The sequence below is a fragment of the Topomyia yanbarensis genome, chromosome 2 (assembly GCF_030247195.1).
Source record: "Topomyia yanbarensis strain Yona2022 chromosome 2, ASM3024719v1, whole genome shotgun sequence".
NCBI lineage: Eukaryota > Metazoa > Arthropoda > Insecta > Diptera > Culicidae > Topomyia > Topomyia yanbarensis.
Genome location: NC_080671.1, coordinates 14,517,705 through 14,543,918, shown reverse-complemented (window position 1 = coordinate 14,543,918; position 26,214 = coordinate 14,517,705). Strand labels below are relative to the sequence as shown.

Below are 26,214 nucleotides of genomic sequence, written 5' to 3'. Positions count from 1 at the left end.
GACTTAATCTCTTCCTCCCACTTCCATCCACTTCTGTTTCATCTTTCATCCTTCACACAGCATAATATACAACAGCGTAAGGTACCTTTAATCATCTGGACTGCTACTCTGAGTTATTTTTTGCTACATTGAGAAAACTTTTGCAAAATTCCAGATTCAAGCATATACGATTTAGGTTTGAATTTTTATTTCGAACTTGCCGGTAGCATGATTTGCAGGTTATGTTACTACTGCTTTGAGCGAACAATTTCGTAACACAAAAATATAATCGGCGTTAACTTTCTCCTGTGTATATAAACTTTCTCCATCAGATCGCATCTGCGAAAGAATTTACTCATGCTGTTAAGGAGTTCTCCGATTGCCACCCCATTCCATAGCTATGAACCGATACAATTTCATCGATCAATCTCATCACTTCCGCGTGCTTACGGTACCCTTCGAGTAGCGGGTAGAACACAGTCAAGTTGACTGTGTTCGAACGTATACAGATTGCGTAACTGAAATCCTGTGGTTAGCACGTATCCCCTCTTCCTGCTGCTATACCATCTTAGTGAGTGTCCCGTGATGGAGGGAAGGAAGATGTGATTTGCAACTTTTCTTGATTGCTATTACTTTGGCTGGAATCGTTGGGCCATGGGGGTGAGATGTGCGGAAGTAAACCACGTTTGTGTGATTTATCGAAGACGAGCGGAACTGATAAAATATCTTAATTAGATGTTAATTAATTACATCGGAGCCTTTTTCCGGCTGCAGTACTTTTCGGAAGTGGGAGCAGATGTTTTCGATGGTAAGCGTTGTTGATCAATAAATCGTTTGAAGGCTGGTATTGAGTTTAAGTGCAGACTGTAATTAAAGGTGTGACGCTCGAAAAATAAATTGATAAGGGCCATGCATTCATATTAAATCTTCCAGCTTATAGTATTTGTGTCTTGAACCTATATACTGATTCCTATATAACCTGAATATTAAGACAGCTCTGCACAAATTTTTGGCATTTAACCACTTAAATAACACTCTTTCAACGATTTAGCAAATCGACTGGTTTTGCACTGGCAAATGATTTTCTACTCGTGTTTCATTTTTCGTCGGTCCCTTTCCGCACTGAGACCCTAGATGTCGATCCATCAGCTCATGAATCAGGATCAAGTGACCAAAAAGATTGTTTGCCTCAGAAATGGAACATGAATTTAATTCTGAACAAAGTGTTTCAAATTGCTTTGGCAAAGGTCTAACGAACCGAGAAAATATATGTAGCCTAAAATTTCATTACCTGAGTGTTTTCACCATGTTTTCAAGGCATGAATCATTCGCCAAGAGTTCAAAGAGAGCTGCTGAACTGAACAGCCGAGGGAGCTTTATAGCTATTTTGATTTAGGATTACGACAGATTAGGGAAGTGGGCATCAAAAAGTGATTCGCCAGGTACCAAATTAGAAACACTAAGGAAGCAGCAACCGATAGATGTTTGTTTGATGTTTCTTGATTCTCGAGCATAATAAGGCAACTATCGATTTTCAACCTTCTCAATTGAAACCTGCACATTGAACCTTATAATAGTTTATTTCATTTTTAAATTTGATTATTTAGTAACAAATTGATAAAATGAATTTTAAAGGGGGGTTTTTTGTGCAATTCTGAACTCGTACGATGAAATATGATCGACTGTAACAGCCGCCACTGGAACGGAATATTGTGTAATCAACTGCAAACTACGCTTCACCGCCCTCAATAACCAACAAAACATTTAGTTAATATGAAAACAGCCTAGCACAAAGCTTCATGAATTGTTTGTTGAATGAAATATCTGTTCAGAATCGTCATCAATTTAGATAATTGAAATCCGAATGTTCACAGCGTTTTAAAATAAACGCTACAGAGGCTATTGAATTGCGTACCCAATTCTGAAACAGGCGCCAACTTCAACCCTCTCCACGAACTGTGCCATCACGAATCAAACATAAACAATTACACTCGCCGAGGCAAACACATTCGCATAAACTAACTGGTCATAATCCGTTTTAGATTACCCAACCAGACAAGATCGGGATATCAAACTACCCCCCCCCCCCCATTTCAATAATATATGCATACCACTAATTCACCTTTACTGAGCAATCAATCATTGTGGATGCTGTAAAGCGAGCAACGGAATCAACTACCATCCCGCAATGTCGTATCTGATTCACTGTTTTACGCCACTGGCCTATACTAGCATTATCGTTGCGCTTCTTTGTTCCGGATGCGTTTAAACCTCCCGGCAGCATCGAATATTCCAATGACGCAATGATACATTTCAGCAGTAAACAGCATCTATCCCCCCATTCGAAATTAATCTGACAATTATTCTATTTAAACGCACGCACACACATACACAGGTGGTGTGATCCCAATTGATTTCAGGTACATAAATCTTCCACTTATGCAATTAGTTTCTGCTACTGGTTAGTCGGTTTCTGGAAATTGGACAGGAGAGATTGTTAGCTACATATAATGAGGCTTGAAGGATTGTGGACATATTTTGACATACAAACTGGCATACAATTATCCCTGGCTGCATCTGCAATTGATGTTTGTTATACCGTCGTAGATAATGATGTCTGGTGGAACTTGAGAAATTGGCTTGTATGTCTCATTTTCACAAAGCTTTCGGCCTGTGTGTGTTTTATTAGACTACGTTCTGGGGGGTGAGCGTAGCGTAGTTGGTAAATCGATTACCTTGTACGCAGCGCACCTGGGTTCGAGTCCTGACCCCGCACATGCGGTTAGAAATTTTGCATAAGAGATTTTTCTAACTCGAAGAGACGAATGACCTTAAGGTTAAAACCTCTTTAATCGAAATAAAAAAAGACTACGTTTAATCTTATTTGAAAAGGTTGTCGGATAAGTAGCAGCGATTTTTTATTCTGGATCTTTCCTTTATACGGAGCGTTCTATTTCTATTTTGTTCATTTAAAAGTTTTTAAAATTTTGTAATACCAGGGAAAACATTTTTGAGAATATCTTAAAATTTAGAATGCAGGGTAGTATAAAGCTTGAGCTTGTGCGACCACCCCAGGTTTTTACAAACTTATTAATCGGGTCTAGTTGAAATCATAGGCGGCTCCAGCCGGCTATATCTTAAACACGATTTTAAAATTTAGTAAAATTAGTAGCGTCGAATTCGCAAGCCCAATTTCTAACACTGTTCATATTTCGATAGTGGCGAATAATGAAACAAATCGCATCGTCCTTGAATGCAATAACTTTTTTTTATAATTCGTTCGCATGGTTCGTTGCGATAACTTAACGGAACCGCAAATATCTACAATAGTTATGTAACTAAAAATATAAATCATTTAAAACAAATATATCCATTGGATCTCGAGCACACAGCTTTCGATTACGCCTCTTTCGCGATAGGAAAACATTTGTTAAGTCGCCTACTTATTAATTGTGCTGGCTGTTGAAGTTGGGGTGCTTGATGCTGTGCTGTGCAGATAGCTTTAGGGCCAGCACAGCTGCTACAAAGTTGACAACCGTTTGTGGTTCAGATAATGCTATTAAAGCCTGTGTTTTAAATAAGTGTGCCGTGGATGAGTCGGCATTCTTCTCACGATTAGGATTCTGCTCTTCATGGCTGCATAACGCAGTTTGTTTAATAATAGTTCCGTGAGGTTTAAGTTCTATAGTGAAGTAGGCGGGAATAGGTCTTTCGACCTGCATACCCAGGAAGCAGTTTCTCCTAGTATCAGGAATAACAGATTTTACTTCTCCAAATTGCGGCATGTATTTTTCAATTGGCTCACGAGGAGTACGTGGTGATAGGTCATGTAGCCTTACCTCCATATTGTCATTTTCCATATGCACCGGAGTTTTGCTTTCAACGCTGTCACTTTCAACCACTTATTTCTGCAAAACAAATATTTCAGCTTAGTGTAATCTGTGGAATATCATCCCTATATAGGCGATTATACTAAAGATAGCCGGCTTCCATAAGCCTAAGCTGCATTTTGACTGTCAGAAAAGACTCACGAAGATGAAACAAGCTCGCATGAAACAAATTTGAAATCAATAAGCGTGGTGTTGGTTCAAACCAGCACTATTTCGAAAACTACTACATTATCTTTGTTCTTGAAACAATGCACACTAAATCGAAAGTTTGTTATTTTTCGTTCATTTTACACTTTGTTAACAGTTGTGATGAAACCGATCAGAATACTATAAGCAGATTTGTTAATACTGCAACATAAGAAAGTATTTTCAGTTGTAGTACTATATTATATAATCGTGCTACTTCCCGATCCAAATCAAATTTCAGAATAACAGATAAACGACACAACATTCTTATGTGTGGAGTCTTATTTTGATTTTAGGTTATAATTATCAAATAATATTTTAAAATTTTGTTTTGATTTTATTGTTAAAATTTCTTTGGCGAAACATCAAATTGAATACACTAAAGGAGATTTCACGATCTCAATGAGTTTTCAATTTGTTTTCACCGATTACAGAAATAGTTTTCTGTTTCATGTCAAGGGCAATTTTCTGGTCTTGACTTTAAACTTTTAAAATGATCAACTGGATAACAACCTGAGTTACCATTATCCTCAGCATCATCTTCAGCGTCAGCATCAAGTTGAGTTTTAAAAGCTGCATGATTTTGCATTCGCATTACAATAGCGGAAGTTTCTGTTTCTCAAAGCCACACCAGAAGCTTTTTCAGGCAGGTGCAGTCTTCGTTTAAGTGGATAACAAGATAAAAATTCAATTCATTTATATATACTGGTTTACGCTCAACATCACAATATATACATGCTGAATCTCCGAAAAACAACATGTACAGTGTTGTCCCAATAATGATTCCTTGCATGACTGCTGATTTGAAGATAAGATATGCGAATACCACCTAGCATTTGTCCAAACATACGCAGTCAGTCAGTAGAATTTTTGTTAAGTTTTTCGGAAGGTCTACTGGGCTACCTTTTAATTGATATCCTTTGCTTTTCACCGATTAATTATACAATTAAGTGATTAAGAAAATTCCAGCTCATCCCTCGAGGCCATTTCAGCGCCACTGTTGAAGTCGCCATTATCAGAAAAACACCAAAAGAATATTTAAAAGGAAAACTAGCACAAGTCCGAGTAGATGCTTACATTGAAGGTCAGCCTGTTGATATGCGACAATATGCTATGTTTTCCATTTGTTGGGCTGTTGGTTGAAATTCGATATTTTACAATATAGGGTTGGCTCAATCTTAGATGAAATGTCTATAGGTTTTACTCAAGGAAGTTACCTAGGACAATTGATCTTTGGTGTATTCAATCCATGCCATTGTTTGTAAGACTGCTCTGTGGTGCCATCGTGATGACCTGCAAATATTTAGTTTTAAAGGCTAGATCATTTAGAAATACTAAACTTCAATTTGGCTATAGCAGCACTCCCAGTAGTCCAATATGAATGCTTTTAAAGAATTTGGTTGTTTGTAAACATTTCCGATCGGTCTATTTTTTTATAGTGCAACGTAACGAAAAAATGCACAGCTGCTCAAAAATGCATCAGCGTCAACTCGGAAGCTGAAAAAATGCTGGTTCGAATGATTTAAAAGTACGCGGATAATTCTCACAACTGCTAAGTGCAATCCGAATATCAAAGTGGAACCGGTTACTGTCAACTGCGGTCGAAGGTGATGATTTAACGAAAAAACTAAATGCTGTACTGCGCACAAGTTATCGAGCAAGTATACGGATGCAGCTCAAGAACGAGTCTTGTGCTTTATCCAACTTATCGAAAGTGGTAGAACTGGTTCTGGACCAAAAAAGTCAGTAGCTCAAGCCAATTCATCCGTCTATTCATTTCCAGTAATATCGGAATGACCGGGTACCCACAGAAGGTAGATATCATTTTGAAATGCAAACTGCTTCGATTTGAGTTCGACATGCGATCACTTTTATTTATTAATTTATTTCTAATCTACGGTATACACCATACAGAAACCTTTTAAAACTATATATTTTTTATTAATAACTTATACCTATATGCTCGGAGGTGTTAAAATCAAACAATTAAGAAGTTTCGTTAAATCTGCGGCAACATCTCCAGTGGATTATTTTGTCTATATGCAGTACGGTGTCTAGGGATCCACAACAAATAAAAATTAACGCCCGAGAGAAGATCAGGGATGTCGATAATACCTAACAGCAAGTCGAAAACAAAAACTCCCTGCAGGAAGATACAGTGAGTCGCCAGAGTCTGCAGACCGAGTAGCATACATCTATCGGCGTAAGAAGGCAATATAACTGGATCATTCCATGGAAGTTTCCTGAGAGCAAATCGTACGAAACACCGTTGTATACGTTCTAGACGGTCACTTTAAACAGTCCGAAGTCGAAGTCCGCGGTGTTCCGCTTTAAGAAGCATAGCATTCCTAAAGCCTTAGCAGTTGTGGCAGTGATATGGTAGCATAAGCTCAACTTCCTATCGAGAAGCACTCCCGTGCCACGGATTAAGTCGACGCTTTCAATTGTTATTCTTTGTAGTAAGTAAGCGTCAATTGTTATTCTTTGTAGTAAGTAAGTCTTTGTAGTAAGTAAGCGTCCGTAAGTAAGTAAGCGTCCGAAACTGACTACTTCGCATTTATTAACGTTGACTTCCATTCCGTTAAACGTGCACCATTTATGAATAACACAGATATCTTCTTGAAATACTACGGTGGCAAGTGCCGAAGTAAGAGTTCAGAAGATTTTGAGATCGACTGCGTATAGAAATTTTCCAGACTTGATGCGATTACAGATATCGTTAATAAATAAAATAACAATAAGCGGGCCCAGATGACTGCCTTGTGGGACACTTTTGGGTGTTCTGAATGTGCTTGATCGCGTTACATTAATACTCACGAATGTCGAGCGATCGGAAAGATAAGACTACAACCAGTTAGTCAGCCAGGTGGAAAACCCTAAATGTTTAAATTTCAAGATTGCGATGTTGTACGATACTTTAGCTTTTGAAAAATCGATATAAATTGCGTCCTCCTAATAACGCTTCTCGGTTAGAAGTTGTTGATCGTTTCGTGACAAACCCGTGTTGATACTTCGAGATAATGTGGGATGCAACTGCATACGTGATGTGACCAACCATTCGAGAACTTTGGAGAGACAGTTTAATAATGAGATACCTCTGTAATTTCCGATATTGCAAATATTTCCCGCATTATGGATGGGAAAGATTGCAGCTTCGTTCCAGGCGAGAATGAATCAAAATGATGCACGCCGGAAGAGACAACACGTGGGGGCAGCCATTAATAAATTGGGGCGGGAGATGATTGGGGCCAGGCCCTTTCGACGAATCAACAACAGTCAGAGCCTTCAAGACGTCGGCTCGTCTTACTCGACTTATTAATTCCGATCTCGAATCTGCCGAACTAAGTGTTTTCAGGGCAGCCTGACTATCAGAGCAAAAATAGATTCTTTTACCAAAAATTTCCTGTTGAAGTGCCTATTGTACGCCACACAGAATCGTGAAGATTTTTGCTTGAAATACTGGACAATATCTACTAAGCGGATAAGACTGGTTTAATCTCATTTCGCGACAATAGATTCCAGCACCGCCTCGGCCCTCCAGAAAAGAACCGTCAGGGTAATAAACTACGTATTCTTCATGTTGTCGCTTCATGCAGCCATTCCTCTCGCGAGGAGGAATTCTCACAATGAAAGTTTTAAATGTAAACTACATGAATGGCTGGCGTCCAAAAGGGGCTTAACCACATTTTGCATTTTTTACAGGAAATGAAAAAAACTTCCGCATTTCCAAATTAACATTGTTTTTATTGTAAAAATATATTATTTTATTAGTAGTTCATTGACCCATGTACTACTTTTCAATTCACGAGCATTTTCGTAATTTGAGGGGCTTACCCCGGGGGTACCTAGAGTCCAAAAGGGGCTAACCCACAATTCACACATCCTTTCATTATTTTGCGTTTTAGAATTATGGTGTCTTTCGCAAAGTTGTTGTTGACATTTAGTGGTTTATTTGATCATTTCATATTAGCTCGGAATTCAGGCACTAGGGCGGCACTGTTATCAACTTTTTACTAGAACGAGATAGAAAGATGGTGTCTACGGCAAAGTTGTATGTCAGGTTAATATAAATACATCTTCCGAAGACACCAACTTTGTAGGTCTTACAGGTTTTGAAATAAGGCGCATTTTTGAAAACATAATCTATAAGTAAATGTTTAAACTAAAACCTTCTCCATCTCGAAACATACAGGACCTAAAAAGGTTACATCTTCAGAAGATATATTTAAAATTATGGGACCTACAACTTTCTCGAAGACACCACATTTCTATCTCGCTTCATTAAAAAGTTGATAACAGCGCCGTCCTAGCGACTGAATTCCGAACTAGTATGATTCAACAAAAAAAGCGCTAAGTGCCATACACCGACTCTTCCGAAAACACCATAACTCTATAACCAAAGATAATAATTGATTCCACGTTTTTTAGCTCTCCGATCACATTGTACCGTTTTGCCCTTAATCCCTTATTGCTCTGTAAACTTTCACTGTAGAGACATTAAGGAACCAACCCTATACTTCAGAAGATCTTTGAAATTAAGCCCCCTATACGAAACTACGCCATCAATATCCAATTGTCTAGAAGGTACGTAGACACGAACCCCGTAAAAAGCTGGCAACGAGCAATCTTGTTTACCTGGTCAAGGTCACTAATATCTTGTCTGACCTTGTCGATATCGGTCACGGTCGGAATTATTTTTGATTAAGGTAATTTGTGAATAAAACGATTTGTCGGCTTTAGTTTTGCCATCAAAATTATCTGGCGAAATATTTTAATTAACCTCCATTGAGCCAGAGAGGATGTTGGTCGTGTGGGATGACAATTAGCTGACATTATTATGTGGTCCTAGCTACCCAAGATAGTTTAAGAGGAGGGAAAGTGAGATGAATTTGAAATTTAGAAAAAATAGAAAAAAGGATACTTATCTGTGGAACACTTGTATTTATATAGAATATATTACAATAGACGATTTCGCGGACTTTAGAATAAACAAATTTATGGTATCGCTGGAGAGCATATGTGATTAGAAATTTCACAGACCAAACGCTTGAAACATCTAAATCTGCTGTCAAAAAATATTCGCGATAAGTCCCTCCCTGAGCTGAAGCTCCAAAGTCTTCGTTTCGTTTTTACCTGATGCTACACCGATTTAGTGCAAAAAAGAGATAGACTGATTACACCCAAGTTTGAATGAGTGTAGCACCCACTACACCGGTGTAGTGCGCAGTCAAAAACGAAAACGACATTAGAAAGGCGACATCCATTAAGAAAAATAAAACATCAACATTTCATGCATTCCTAAGACATTTGGCTTCAAAAATGTGAACTCGACTTCTGGTATGTCAAAGGGCAATTTTTCACGTGTCAAAATTTTCAAGCTTAAACCATTTTGCAGTAACCTCTTAATTATATCCGAACGAAAAATTAAATCTCACTTTTTCGTAATACATTCCATTGGCGTCCTAATTATATGGTGTGGCTGTTTTTGATTGGAAAGCATAAGATTAAATTATTGAAAAAAACGAAAAATTTCTGTTCAAATAAATAGTGTACAATTTCAAATAACGAATACATACTAGATGTTACAAGAAAAGTTTCATCACATTGCTAGACGGATTATTGATTATAAACTGCACCTTTTCACATCAACCCCCAGAATCCCCATGTGCGAAGCTGACTAACCATTCTTTTTCCCTCCCATTTCTCGCTTCCATTCCCAGATCATGCCTCCAATGCGTGGCCTTCGAGCAACAACCAGAAGCAATACCAGAAGTGATAGCAACGTCTCCCGCATCCATCGCTTCCAGAATGTTAATCAGGCTGGCAGGAGAAGATGCTGTTGCTACCCCGGTTCCGCCGCCTTCGTTGTCCCAGTCCCAGCAGACAACGGCGCTCATACCACGGAGACGTGAGCTCATCGTTCGCAGTTTCGAGGTGTGACCTAGTGGCTTCGATAGCAGTACAAGTAGCAATAGTAGTGATAATAGCAGTCACGGTAGTAGATGTAGATGGCTTGGTGCGAGCGCTGCGATGTGTGTTCCGGTGATGTTCACCACGGCACCCGCAAGTAGCAGAACCATCAAATGAATTAATCATAGAACAGCAGTCAGCAAACGAAGCGAAATCCATTTCCCTCGGAACGCCAAGTACAAGAACCGAACGAATCTCTGTCATCGCCGTCGGTGGTGTGAAACAACTAAAATCAGCCTAACCACCCAGGATGATTAATCACCGGGGGGTGAGCTTTGGTTGATGAAAAATAACTTTGACTCCCCTGGTAAACTCGCCAAACGCTGAAGATCCGGTTTTCAGGTCAAAGCAGGGCGGAGAAAGCGGACAAACTTTACGATTAACTGTGTCTGACAAGCCAAAGCACGTAGGAAACAAGAAACGGAACCATAAAAACCTAATCAGAAAGGCTCTCCCAAGAGGGGCTCCCAAGCCAGAAGGACACGTACAGCAGCGACCATTACGCTCAAGAAGAAAATACACGAAAAACGACCAAACTGCACTCTGCCACGATTTAACGATAAACACGTCGTGTCCAAAACTCGAACAAATCTTGGTGGAATAGCCATCATCATTCCTAAAGACTGTATGTTGTTGTGGCGGAATCACGACAGGACCCGTAGCAGCGGCGAACGTTCGAACGGAAAACAACAGAAAGAAAAAAACACACCACTCAAGTTGAACAAAGAAAAAGAAAAACAGGCCAACGGGATAAATTAAAACTGTTTGAAAAATGAATCTTATGAACATGGACTCGGAGAACCGGGTGGTTCTCAACGTGGGCGGCATCCGGCACGAAACGTACAAGGCGACACTGAAGAAGATCCCGGCTACTCGACTGTCCCGTCTGACGGAGGCCCTCGGGAACTATGACCCGGTGCTAAACGAGTACTTCTTCGACCGACATCCGGGGGTGTTTGCCCAGGTGCTCAACTACTATAGGTAAGTGGACGGAGCGGGATGGGAAACAGTATGGGATCCCAGTGACACGTGCTGCATGCAGTCGAGTTTACTAGACTGTTGGTAGTGAATCGAATATTAGGCCTAGGAGAGGCATGTTTTGATGTTTGCTAAATTGATAAAAATGAATGTATGTCTAGATTATTATCAATTTAAAAATATCACGATAACAATATTCGGGTTGACTGCTCCCGAATTTATGATACTAATTTGATTGCATCAATATTTGGAGCACCGGGTGTTATCCATATTCGGCGAATTGATAGTTGACATGATAGAACACAAATTGGGTCACTCGGTTCGAGTTTTCGCTTTGCCCATCTCGACACCAATTTTGTTATTCAACAGCGATTGATAAATGTGCACCGAATTCACTCATATTTGGTACACACACTCTGTGTCTAAATTAATTGGATCTGTTTTTTTTTTCATTTCAAAAATAGGATTGACCCGCTGGTTTAATGCCATTATATACAGAGCCATAATTAATTTTTCGTGGTCAGTTGAATCGTAGTAATTGCCCTGTACCCTACGACTCTGAAGGTCAAATTTCGCAACAGACTACCAAGGCTTTGTTTTTCTTACTTTGGAAATCTACTAGCTACGTAAAGGTTAATTATATAGCTTTTAAGGATATATGTACAGAAATTATATGGCAATGCTTTGGTTTATCCGAAATATGTAATGTATTCTTTGTTCTGCGATTGTTGAGGTTTCGATGTGATTTCTCTGTTATCTATCTATCGCAACTTAACATCATGCGTCTACATCAGCACGCTTTATTATGGAGACTTGTGGTATTTTAGTGGTCAAATATGAAAAATTACCCCAAGTCTAAGTCGTCGTCGAAAAATCTGTTTTAATCCACCTAGTGATGCCATTGTGTCTTTCTAATTCGTAAAGCTAAGGATCCCATGTTAAGTCCCATTCGTCTAAGGGCTGGTTTTAACTGAATCAGTCCCCATTAGCCGACGTGCTCCGGTCGATGAGATTGATCGAGCTGCAGTGATTCTTGCTGTGGGTATTTCAACCAAAAATTGCTCAAGCAATTTAGGACGAGCTTGAAAGCAAATCACATACTTGATAACTGTACCTTTGGCTTTATTTTTGCCTCTGGTAATCCAATACCGTAAGAGAGTAAGTTTGAAAGGAATTGGGGTGCTGCGTGCAAGTGATTCTCGTGGTGGCAGCGATCCAAGAAAAATGAGAAATGGAATAAGAATCTGGTGTTTGCTATCGTACTGGCCTTTACTTACCTTCCGCCAATGCGAATTAGGTGATTTGAGTATTGTACTGGCTGAAACTTTGCTCTTGAATCAGTCACATGATCGCCCCTTCTGCTTCATTCCGTTAACTGTGAATGATGTCAAAATCGACGAAGAACTCGGGGAATGCTTCGTTTTTTTCTGGGAAGAGAAACTCGACTTTGCAGTCAACAAAGAAACGTTAACTACAGCAGAAACGAATGTGGAACAGACATATACAAACGCGCCGTAAGCGTGTTCTGGAGCGTCGCAGAAGAAATCTAGCTGAACCTATTTCGTTTGATACTGCTGCCAGGCAGCGTGCCTTGATGTCTTGCGGTAGTTCGTTATCTCGGAATCACATCTTACTCTAGTCGTCGTTCAACGAGTTTGGCTGTTGTTACGACGAGTTTGACGAACCAAGCGGTTTAAACAAACTGGCGATATGCGGAGTTCAAAAACTCCCTTGAATAACAGCGCACATATTTGCGAGAATGTACGGCGATGAGTATGGATTGCGCGAATGTTTTAAAAAAGATTTTCAATTAAAAATGGAGATTTTTATAAAAGGGTTCTACAGTTTCAAACTCTGGTCTTTTTCTATATCTGTATGAAGTCTAGTGTACCCACGAATAAAAGAATGTATGAAAAGTGAAAGTTGTGTTCTTTATCGGCATATCCCTTGATTACCCGGTAGCTAGCCGGCCATGAGATACCAGTAATATAGTCGCCACTACCGTTATATCCTTGGTGAACACAAGTAATAGTTGATTGACTGACGCCTAAGCATGGTAGTTGATAATTTCTACCGGTCTCTTCTCGCCGTCGAGTTGAGGGGAATACCTCGCATTCAAATCCACCGGTTATCCCAAATCGAGATTTTTCCCCAGCTGCTGAAGAATGTTGACGTTGCTCTCAAAATTCTTCGCCAGCGAAAAGGTGGCAAGCTGTTTACAATTAAGGGACAGTTAATAAATTACGTCATTAGTACATTACGAATTTATATTTTATAAAAAAAAATTATCAGTAAAACACGTTACATCCTATTTTGGGTAGCTCCCATATGTCACATTTTGTCATATCCCGACCCTCCTTAAAACTATCACATAAGTAATGAATGGCCTCACGCGACAGACAAAACGATAAACAAAGAATCAAATTAATCCAAAGAGAACATGTCAAAACTACTCGAAATTGATCTCATGGACAGGAAACGTTTGCCCTCTCCTTGAAGTGATGCTTATCATGGCTAAAAATTCTCATATCTATACGATGACCGATGAAATTCAATGGATTCATCTTCGTCTTTTCACTGCTCCCTTCGTTACTAAGAACATACAGAACAGAATCGATTCTACGAAAAGGATTAGTAAAAATAGGGACTCTCGGCTCCTATGACAATCTTAATGATCAATCTCGATTTAATTTACACTTAGTAATTTTCAATTCTCATTTAAATTTGCATAAAAGTAAATCAGAGCAATGTACGTCATAACATGCAACTGGAATGCGGTAAACGCGGGGTTACGCTTCAGTACCACCGCTAGCTCGAAAATGCATGGAATCGAACAAACGACAAATAAATATCATTATCAGTACATTTTCACTTCCCCAGCACTAAGTTCAATGCTGTAGGTAACAATGTCTTTCTCAATCTCAAAGAGAAAACGAGTGTACGAAGGTAATAATGAAAACGCTCTGTTTAGAACAGGTATCTGCTAGGCTGCCATGGTTTCTATGCCAACATCTAAAACGTCGCGTTAGGGTCGATCCACAGTAAACAGAATCGATTTCATTCGACACAATTTTGTGATAGTTGATTTGTTGGTGCCCGGTGGTGTAAAGTTTTTGCTATTCACCGACATGTCCAAAACAACACATTTCTTCAATTACCTATCCAATATTTTCGCTTTTTAACAAATGTCTAAAAATTGAGTCATGCCGTTCGGTATCTGGCTAGTGAAAATCGAGCTTCGAGCAAAACAAGCAGAACAATTTGAAGTGTCAGTGAGGCCCATAATTTGTGTGCCCGCTGAGATGTTGGCTTATGTCAGTTCAAGACAAATGGGATAGGGGTGCCATATACGTGGTTTAGAATTTACACGTATGCTTTGTTCTAGGTCGTTGTCTCATTTTCGGACGCTCAAAGTTCTAGGAGTTTGGAATGTAACTTCGCTATTTCATCATCACCACCTTATTTTAGTAGATGAAAAAATATTTTGCAACTTTAGATGCTGAGTGCAATTTTTTGCAATCAGATACTTTTACATCCTTGTGTATTGTGTCTTTGAAACGACCAGTATCATTTTCGACCATGAGACTCACTGCGGTGACAACACCTTCAATTTCAACGTCGTGCGATGTAATGTAAACGCGTTGAAATGCAAACTCGAAACTTATATTAGGGCCATCCATAAACCACGTGGACAATTAAGGGGAGGATAGGGGTTGCGAGAAAATCCATGCTTGTCCATAAGGAGGGGGTGGAAATGTGAAATGTTCATGTGGACTTGTCATTATATTTTTGTCTTTGATGAGGAAATGCAACAAATTGGTATCGTCGTTGGTGTGAGCGCTTATCTTCAATTTTTTTTCAAGATTTTGAAAGAGTCAAAGTGTTTATAACAGCATAAGATGTGAGTGTGCATGCACGTCTGAAAATTGAAAACATTGATGACAACTATCATCAAAAATTAGCTAGGTAAAATGTCACTAATTTTGGATTTGGTTAAAATTACGAATCAATTCAAGAATCCATAGGTTAATTCAATTTTGTGTTATTATGATGCATCATTAAAACGTAACTATAAAAGATCATAAGTCGTTCATAAATAAGATATTTCCGTGGAAATTTGACAAAAGACTAAAAAAGTATGACATTCTGTGGTTGAAGTTTGAACGATTTTCATTAAGTCTTCTGCATCATAAGAATTATCATTCTGACATATTGTAAAATTTTCTGAAAACCCATTTTTAGGAAATTACCCAAAATTTTTTTTGGATGATCCACGTGAATATCGTAGAGAGGAGAATAGGGGCACAGGAATTGTACAGGCTTGTCCACGGAGGAGGACAAGGGGGTCAAAAAACGAAGGTTTTGTTTTGGTCCCCGTGGTATATGAACGGCCCCTTAGTGCTGCAAAGCAAGCGATCAAATGTGATGTCCCGGCAATAAAATCACGAACTGCCCAGTAAGAAATTGATTAGTCATGATTCGCAAGAAAATTATTCACTTGGTTGCCTTGGAACACAAATAGTATTTCCGTTATAGATCTTGTGTCAATACGGTACTGGATGAGTCAATTTGATGAGGTGTAGTCGAACCATGTTATAGGTATTGACTAAAATAAATTGTCGAAACGTAGGAGAGAAAGCACCCTCTCTCTCGACGTTAAACATCGACCACTGGTACCTAATCGTCAAGGTCATTCCGAAAATATCCATGTTGATTGAGTTATAGTAAATTCAAAGAAACCGGCAATCATCACCGTGGATTTCAAAATGGCACTACACATCGACCTACGACACCCACTCGTGAAAACAATTCCGAAAATAACCACATTGATTAATTTATAACGAATATAGTTAAACCGGAAATCGCCATCTTGTTTTTCGAAATGGCGTTAAACATCGATCTCTGACACCCACTCGTTTCACTTTCTCGTAGGAGAGAATACACAAATATGTCAATAATGGTGTCTACTCGATTTTCAAAAGCAAAATTGGCGCACCTGGATTCGAGTCCCGACCCCGCACATAGGGTTAGAAATTTTGCATAAAAGATTTTTCTATCCCGAAGAGGCGAATGACCTTAAGGTTAAAACCTCTATAATTTAAATCAAAAAAATTATCTTCTTAGAGAGAAACACAGAATTGTGCGTAAACGTAAGTTTACACAAACAGCTTTTTGATTTATGGATTTAGCGTCAAGCTGGCCAAGTCAGTCTGCCATGATACTGATGAGATGAATATTTCCATTTTTTTTTTCATTTATTCCATACGGCATGGTGCGTTAGCACTATTATAAATGTGAAACTTTTCTTCATATTAAACCTAAGCGGAACAATTTTAACACATTTAATTCTAAGATTATAGTTCATTTTATAAGAGAGAGAGAGCCATTAAAATTCCATTAGAACTAGATTCGAGACGTTTTCAAAAGTTAAAAATTCAGTTTATTATTTTCAATAAGGCAGGATATTGAGTTGATCAACTACGACTTGGGGAAACAGAAACGATTTGATTTTTGTAAGGAAGGGAAGGGAAAAAGTAGATCAGAAACTTGTGTCTTTGTGGTAAACGGAAGATCAACTACACCAATCTTGTGACGGATGGCTCTCCTCGGACCTATAGGCAATCCTTCGAAAGAGGCTAAACTCCAGGGTTGCTTCCAACAACAGATTTCCAGTTTGGAGCTTTAAATTTTCTTAGCTTTAGACAACAAGAAAAAAGGTAATTTTGAAAAAAAATAGATTAAAGAAAATTTCTTCTTAAATATTATTTAAAAATCTTAAAATTCTGCATGTATAGATTCATGCGTTCATACCTCTAGAAAAGTTATTTGCACTATCTTTCTCCACAAATTTACTGAAGACATCAAGCCACTGAATATTTTTTAAGGGTTTTAATTTTGCATTATAACTTCTCCCTCTCGCAGGTTAATGGGATTGACGGTATTGTAAACATCATCAAGCCACAATAGATGCAATAGAGTTATCTAAATATAAGGACATTTGCTCTTTTTAGTTTCTATTTGCACCAAGTTCTACTACTAGAGGTTAATTAGTTCTTATGTTATCAATCCACCAATCATTATGACTACTCAGGATTTGATTTATATAAGAATCCCGCTTCAAGATTTTGATTACAATACGGTCCAATAGTGGTGTATCGAGGAGGCCGGGAGGGCTGATATAAACCTTTCTTCTGTTCTATACCTTTCCTCTATTTACTCGCTCATAACCAACAATCAACCAGTAACAAATAGATAGTTGAGAAAGGATGTGCTATGTGTGGTGGTTGGCTATTCAAGTATTAGTAGTGTTTGAAGTACTAATGTATATCTTTCATGTGATGATCATAACTTCAGCTGTATCTTATAATTTATTACGTTACTCATCTCTTGTCTTTTATTTCTTCTTTTCTAGTTTTATACTGCCATTCTACACCCGCCTTTAGCTGGGTCAGCAAAGATGGTGAAAGTGAACGTCTTAACACTCACACATTCTCAAACGCGGTCTCAAGCGGGAATCTACAATAATGCCCTCGCGCACGCGATTACGAATCGGTCATGTCCGGAAGTCTATCCTTGATCCTAGAAGCCTACGTCCATGCCTTCAGCTGGACCAACTAAAAAATACGCTCATACCTATTATACAACACGTCTCATGGTGACATGACCGGGAACCCTATCAATATAAGGGATCCCATTCTCTGCCAGATTTTTAACCACACACACGCAAATATGTTACAAAATCACGTCAGCGTATAAACGTTAGAGCCCCGCGCGATTTTCCAAGCAACCTACGCACACGAACTCGCAAACATGATTACACCCCGGTGAACGGTGGTGATAAGATGAACGTCTCAGCACTCATAAACTTCCCAACGCGATCTCAAGCGTCAATCTACAAACTCACGCGCTCGTGCCATCATGAATCGGGATCATCTGGAAGTCTCTATCCTCGGTACCAACAGTCTAGGTCCATGTTGATTAATAAAAAAAACTAAAATTGAAAATTAAGAAAAAAATACTTGCTTATCCACTAGACAAACGTTCCATGGCGACATGACCCGGAACTCTAGTGATATGGGGTAGCTCACTCCCTGTCAGAATGTGATCCGTACACTGAAAACTATCAGAATGATGGTCCGCGAATATTTGAATGGCCGCAGGGTTTGAAAATTGAATTTATACACGCGAAGACACATACACGCGAGCACACGCGACAAACACGTCAATATACGAACGCTTTAGCCCTTCGCGATCATCTACGCACACCTATGCCAGCGATCGCGCAAACTTGATAACACTCCGGTAATTATGTGAACGTTTTAGTACCTACAAAGCTACAAACGCGAACCCGCAAACGCGCGCGATCATGAATCGGTCACATCCCGAAATCTTTTCCCCTCATTCTAGCAACTTTGGTCCATACATTCAGTTGGACCAATCAAAAAATAAAGCTTATATCCAATAGACCACACGTTCTACGGTGACATGACTGGGAACTTTAGTGATATGGAAGAACCCACTTTCTTCTAGAATCTGAACCGCACACGAAAAATTAAGTATCAGATTCACGGTCCGCGCGATCATTCTAGAACACACGCGAATATGCGAAAGGCACACGGTTATAAAATAGAATTTATACACGCGAAGTTACATACACATTAGCACACGCGACATACAAACGCATACGCGATCGAGTATATTAACGTACAAATGTTCGAGCCCTTCGCGATGATACACGCGATCGCGAGTCCCTACGCCCGCACATACGGCTCGCTACAATTGGCCTTAAGCGGTGTTTTGTTGGGTACCATTGCCTGTCTCGTCTGCAAATTGTAGTATGTGATTCTGTATTTCGAAATGATTTGATCTTGATCGTAAAAATCTGTCTTTGAACATTTATTTTAGCATTCTTGGTTTTAAAAATAGATAACTTGGGAACAAGACCATGTATGTAAAATCTAATTACGCCATTTAATTCAGCACTCAAATGTGCACCATAAATAGTCACTAACCCGACAATTTTTGTTTATTATTTCTCATTTCCATAAACAATAAGAAATTAAATGCCCATAAAACCGATCCGAACGTACTATAGGTAAACGGGAAACGCCACTTATCACCATTTTCCTTCTACTTGCCGAAAAACAGTATGCGGTTTCAGCATACGCAAGTTGTTTTTTTTTGTCGAGTTTGCCTGTGCATGATCCGATTAAGCCGAGTAATGTGACAGTGCATGGATTTAAACAATTACTTTAGAAATAGTGTGGTACATTTTCTAATTTAATGCTCAACGCAGCACTAGAAAGGATGGTACGAAGATCTGGTGTCTAATAAACAAAAATGATCTACACTTGCTTCTGTGTACTGCTGATGACATCGCCTCGCCGGACGTTGATCGCAGAACAGCGGTAGAGGCATTTACGCCTTTTAAAATGGAGTCTATAAGCAACTTACTGGCAATAACCTGTGATAAGACACGTAAGTTTACAGAGATCGAGATAGTCCACACGATGTTGGTTCCTACGTGAAATTGGATAGAGTACAGCACGAGATTGTCGATGAATCATTCAAAAAGAAATTCTATCATTTTTCACTACAGAATCGAGTTCAACTTTTTCTATCGTTATATTTCAGTGACTGATATAATTTTCTTTAATTGATGAAATTATTGTAAAAACAAGCAAATACTAGGAGGCACTGTAAATGAAGAGAACATATATCAATCAGACGAAAGGCAACCATATTGGGTTTTAAGACAGCATGGCTTCGCTGCTTTAATTAAATATACATAGATGGCCGAGTTGCCGCCGGTAAGTGAACATGCGGTTGTGGTCATTCTGGAATCCCTTTGTTTTTTGCCTCGAGAAAGAACCTGCCGACCTGTTACCAAAGGTTAGGAACAATGTACGGTTCAAAGTTCGGAGCAGGAAGGGCAGACATGCAAAAGATTCCAAGCACATATGCAAGCTTCCGTTAAAAAAAGTTACTCACCCTAGCAAAACCGTCACGAGTGGCTTAGTGAAAAGGAATCTACCCACATCAGAACGTTTTCCTAGCAGAGAAAAGGGACAATGAATAAAAAAGCTTTTTTTGAGAATTTCCACAAAACAAAAGCCCACATCAGAACAGTGGGCCGCCATTCCAGAGGCGGTTCGGGGCTGAAAAGATTTCACTTGTAAGGACCAAATTCCGTCCCGTGCGCCAGACCTCTTACCCCACTGCTTTGTGGACTGCGGAAATCTATTCTCCAACAAAAACATACCAACAAGCGACAGCAGAAAAGGAATGTCACAATGGCAGGCCGTTGTCGCACCGCAGCAATAGCGACGTTAAGATGCAGTCATGTGTGTGTCATGGGAAACAAGAATCGAGTGTGTGTGAGAGAGAGAGAGGGACGTGAACGCGGCCGGGCGGCACACGACGAAAGCTTGCATGGCCTGCTATATGTCATGAACCCGCACATTTCTGAAAACGAATGGCAGGACGCCCGAAACATCTGAAGTTGAATTAGGTTTTTGGCTTACTTTAATGCGGAATTTTCACTTAATTTTTCGCTTGAGTGCATATCCTGCAATGGGATGCTACATTCGTGCACATGTTTGCTGGAACAAGTGGAATCTTTTTTCCGTAGTATAAAATAGAAGAATATTTCGTGAGAAAAAGTTATTGTGCAACAAGCTTAAATTAGTGCTATCCCTCAACAAAAAGTAATTGGTACTTGAGAAACTATAACGACAAAATTCTCTACCTGTTTGTAAAAATAAAACAGCTACTTATACCTCCAGAAAACAAGCCACCCAGGGTAAGATGCATATGTATTTTAAATGAACCTCTTTTATCAAGCTGCTTTTCGCAAATATCTCCAGCAAAAAAAAGGATGCTCCCATCACTCAACCAGCAACCATCCTGATGACATTTTTCAAACTGAGGTCATTGATGGTTTGATGCATTCATTCACCCACTCCTCCTTTTGGGAAGCACAAAATTGGAATAAATTTTATGTCTGAACGTGCCTCAATTTGCTGCACTCATTATTCTCGTTTTTTTCCGAGCCTTTCTACTGACCGGTACCGTCTCAATCATGCCAGTCACTCCATTCAGCTGATCGAACCACTCCCTTGCCGTTGCTACTGATGCTCGTGACAAGCAGCAATTCTTGTGCGCATCCAGAAAGGATTGTAGGAAGTGGTGGAATCCGCACTTAAATGTTCATTTGAAATTCCAATCATGCCGGAATGTGTACGGCCCCCCCGGATCCACCGTACAGATGCTCACACATACACATACACACACAAACATGTTAGAGTCTCTACACAAAGGACGGCGATGCAAACTAGCGAAATATGCTTTCAATTGAATTGAAGTGTACGCTCTCGGTCTCTTTATTTCCTTGCCTGCCCGGTGCTCTTTTTTATTTTTGGGTGGGAAACTGGGAGAAAAGGCACATACACCACCGGATTGCCGGGAATGTCCGTTGAAATGAGTTATATTTTATCGTTAACCTGAACGCCCGAAGTGATAGGTAGGAGAGAAAGAAAGCCAAGTAGCTGCGGAAAACAAACCTGAATGATGGATTATTACGTGACGGTGGTGCACTTGGAAATTATTTGATATAATAAGGTTTGGAGCACATTATTATTTCTACAAATTGAGATTGAAATGACATAATGCATTATTAATGGGCCTTCAATATTAAGAGTAAACAATATGATTGTTTAAGTGGATGGCCTGATTTGGTAAGTTAAAACGACACTGTTTTTGTGATTTATTATGTGGAACAATCAGCATGTTTGTATTCTTGGTACTGGCCATACAGAGCCAAAGGGAGTATCGGCGATTTGCATAGAGCAAGTTTATGCGCGTCAGTAGGGACTTTGGCTGACTACGCAAACCATAGAAAATCCAATTCGCGGGCAATATTGTTAGCACAGGTCACTAGTATTCCAAGATATATGTTCGGTTTTGTCATGATAATCCCATCGACAACATTGTGCCATACTCCATCGGATTCCATCTCCGAACCAACACCGGTCGAAGAGCTTCGCTCTCTACCAGCTACTCTATATCTTGTTTTGTCAGAGTTTATAGTCAGTCTGATTATCGTAGCCTCCCTTTTCTTTTAGAAGGCACAAATGTCTCTTCAACTGCTCTGCGATCAACACCAATGATGTCGATGTCGTCCGCAAAGCTAAGAAGCATTCGAGATCTTGTGATGATGGTTCCGTTCCTTTGCACATCAGATCTTCGTATCACACCATCGAGCGCTATACTGAACAATAGATTAGAGAGTGTATCGCCCGGCTTGATTCCATCTAACGTCACAAACGCGTTGGATGTCTCTCCGGCTATTTTGGTGCTTGATTTTAACCATCCAGCGTCATTCGAATCAGTAATTTTGTAAGGGCGCCAGCACTAACTTTTCATAGAAGAGAGATATAATATCAAAATGTTCGGAAGAATTATTGAAAAATACCTGCTCTACAACTTTGTAGAAGACACCTAATATCTATCTCTTTCCGTTGAAAAGTTAGTGTTGGCGCCATCTATGCGGTACAATGTGCGACTAAAATTTTCTAACCAAAACCTGACTCGTATTATTTACTACAACTCTTCTGAACATACTATTGAGATAAATCTAACGGTTATTTCACAAAAATGTTTAGTTCGTGGGAATCGAGTACTAATACACAACCATGCGCAGCAGTCTAAACCCCATGGAAAACTGACTCAGACATCACTTCGTTAAAAGTTTAATAACTTCTTTTAACAAAGCCGGATTGACTAGTAGTCTTCGACAAAGTTGTAGATAATTAAATTATCTTTCTTATTTTCACTTACAGTGATAATACGATGCATACAGTGCCGCCTAGCGGCAAAAAAGCGAGTTAGTGGATTTTCTCCATGTAAATTGTGGAAAAATCCCATACAAACTTCAGGCACGTTGGTCCGGTAGCTAGACTTGTCCGATTCGCTTCAAATTAGGAATAAGCACTCCTGGAGGGACTAGGAATCGACTCAGGGGTGGGCCGATAGGGGTCATTTTTTTCCTGTCACTCTAATGTGTAGTACCCAAAACTTCTGTGGCTGTTGTACTGATATTCTCATGGACTTGTCTCCCTAGGCTGCGTACAAATTATTTCTTGTTGGCCAACCTCCAATTCGTTCATCGGGTATAAGCTTCAACAACCTCAGTCAGTAGTCACTGTATATTAAGTTGCATAGTTCTCTTACACCTGGAACCGATTGTGCTAGAGAGTCGTGCGCGAATCTTATCAGATCATTAAGTAATGGTCAGAGCCGACGTTAGGTCTTCGGACATAAATGGCATCCGAAAAATGTCAACCATCCATCAAAACATGGTTGAGCAAATTTCGCCATTGAATATTCTGCCGACTTAGTGTCGTTGATGGTTGAGTAGAAGATATTCATGTCAAGAACCCGGCGAAAGAGTTCTTCCTTCCTGACGATTTATGTTCCCGATGATGTGTTTACGTCATGTTTTTGGGCATTCTCCTTAAGTCTTATTTAGACGCTTATAAAATTTATCCTTCCAATCATCGCGTTTGTCGCTGGTAGTTGCATAGGCATTGATTGAGCTATAGTTGAAGAACTTGCCCTTAATCCTAAATACGCTGATACGATCACTCACCGGGTTCCATACTATGACTCGCTGCTCCATTCCAAGCACTACGAAGACCATTCCGTGTTCTGCCTTCCCTTGTCGCTTGTTTGTTCTATTCAGTATCTTCCTTCACATTTATCGGAGGTGTTTGGTTGTTTGTTTACCAGGGCTGCGACATCTAGCCTCTTTGTCTGGCTGCCATCTTGGATATAGTTGAGGAGGCACCAGATTTCTTCTTATGCCGTCCGTACCGGGACAGATGATGCTGGGAGCCGCTCATAGCAAAGAAAACAGACGCTCTTCTATTTCCCACTTCCCTGTCAGAATGCGATCAAAGATTCAACCGGAGTTAGTTACCCGATCTCCACTAAGGTTGCTCGATGTTGGTTATACATTAGCAATAATATTTTTTTCAAGACTGGTCCAACAGAAACTATAAAGCTGGATTCTCGGAAGGGGTACCTGTCAGAACCACGCACCGTGATTGCAGACGATATTTCTTTTTTAGCGAATGCGAATTACCGAGCCTTTCGTTTGTCTCCTACCATCAAGTTTTGCTATATCTCCGTGGGCACTTTCCAAAATCCGTTCGTAAATTCATGAACAAAAAATCACGATTTCGTGAACTGAGCGATTTACGAAAATCGTGACCAAGTTCCTGGAATTATGGATAATAATCCTCGTATTCAGGAAACTATGTGTATTTTCAAAATAACTAGTTCGCGCAAAAACATACATGGCGTTACATTGCAATTTTTGGTTGGTTTACTGTGGTTGTTCCCTGGGCATGTTTAGTTCATTTCATTGTGGTTGTTCCCTGGACATATTTAGTTTGATTTCAGAAACTTAGTCGCGATTTTCGTGATTTCTCATCGTGTTCTGTGATATTTTATTCATGAGTTTAATATCAGATTTTTGGCGATATAAGTTCATGATTTCAGGGTTTTAGCCACAATATTCATAATTTATATTCACGTTTTCGTTACACTTTTTTCGCGAGTTTCGTGTTGAATTATTCTGGCAGAGTAGTGTGACTTATGTTCATGATTTCAGGATCTCAGTCAAGATTTCCGTAATTTCTATTCCCGTTATCATGATATTTTAGTCACACGTAGAGTGATTTGTGTTCATGATTTCAGGATCATAGTCACGAATTTTGATATTTTAATCACGAGTAATGTAATTAATGTTCATGATTGCAGGATCTTAATCACGTTTTTCGTAATTCATATGCAAGTTATCGTGATATTTTATTCTTGAGCTGACGTTCGAATTTGACACGTGCAGTAATGCGACTACTGTTCAAGTTTAATTGCTATCGGATTTTTTACTCGGAGTAACGTGACAATATGATTTGGTTCATAAAACCGTAAATGAATCGCGGTATCTTGTTTTGTGAACTACGAACAACAAGATTCGTGGATCTATAATACATTTTTGATGCTCAGCGCAGTCTTCGTTTCCTGTTCAGACATCACATTGAACCTTATCGAAAGAATAATGATGTTCGTGGTATTACTAGTCGCTATAGACTGTGCATAAATATATGACATTTCACGGCAAAATCCAAATTTTGTGAAATAGTACACATGAAAATTTCAAGCCCATGTGCAGAGTTGTATGAAATAGAAAATTATTACGAATGTCTTCTAAATATCACAAGCACTCAAGATAGATGTACTACTAGTTATAAACCAGTTCACAAATCCATGAATAATATTTTATGATCTTTTCACTATTTCATGAGCACGAATGGTCAGTCGTGAAAGTTATACCAGGAAACATGAACTAGTTATCCATCACATGAACGCTATTTTTTTGATTTTGTGAACTATTGTGTGAGTGATTAACGCATCCAACTAGAGACTGAGAGATCGCAGGTTCGATTCCTGATTGAGGACATATCTTTTCTCAGTGTTTCCAATAAAAACGTGAATTTTCATCATTTCTACATTCTCATATTTTTCGATTTTGTGAATTATTGCACTAGCTCGAAAGGCAAGTCGTGACTATTGTACTAGTAATCATGAACTAGTTCACGAATATATAAAAATTATTTCATGGTTTTGTGAACTAGTTCATGATCATGAATAGTGATTTGTGACAAATTCGCTAGAAATCAGATATGAGTTCTCGTATACATGAATAACATTGTGTGATTTTGTGAACTATTTCACGAGCACGGATATTGAATCGTGACTTATATTTGGAATCATGAATAATATTCCGGGTTTCATTTAAGAGTTCACGAGCAAATGTTTTAAAAAAGCTATAAATAAAATCACGATTCAACCTTTGGTTTTATGAATAATGTTTATGAAATTGTGAACTAGTTCACATACAGCAAATCGATTTGATAATGATATGGCGGAAATCGTGACTTCAGTTCACAAAATAAAAACAAATATCTTCACCTATTTAGGCGTTACTGACTGAAACTGGAACACAATTATAAAATAGAGATGGTCGGGTTTCAATTTTTTCGAAACCTAAACCGACCCGAACCCAAAAACTTGAAAATTGAAAAACCCGAACCCGATCCAAGCCCAAACATTTTTCAATTGAAAAACCCGGACACGAGAATGAAAA

The 26,214-nt window shown here is 39.2% G+C and overlaps 1 protein-coding gene across 3 annotated transcripts in view; it reads left to right on the top strand.

Moving 5' to 3' along the window:
- The window catches only part of LOC131681289 (potassium voltage-gated channel protein Shaw), a 352,113-nt gene that overhangs the window by 272,167 nt on the left and 53,732 nt on the right, over nt 1-26,214 (top strand). For all 3 annotated transcript variants that reach the window (XR_009303887.1, XM_058962020.1, XM_058962019.1), the window contains exon 3: nt 9,776-11,006. Coding sequence is in view for 2 of the 3 variants with exons in the window: in XM_058962020.1 (XP_058818003.1) it covers nt 10,798-11,006 (209 nt within the window). In the remaining variant the exon portion in view is untranslated. The remainder of the gene's footprint in view (nt 1-9,775; nt 11,007-26,214) is intronic.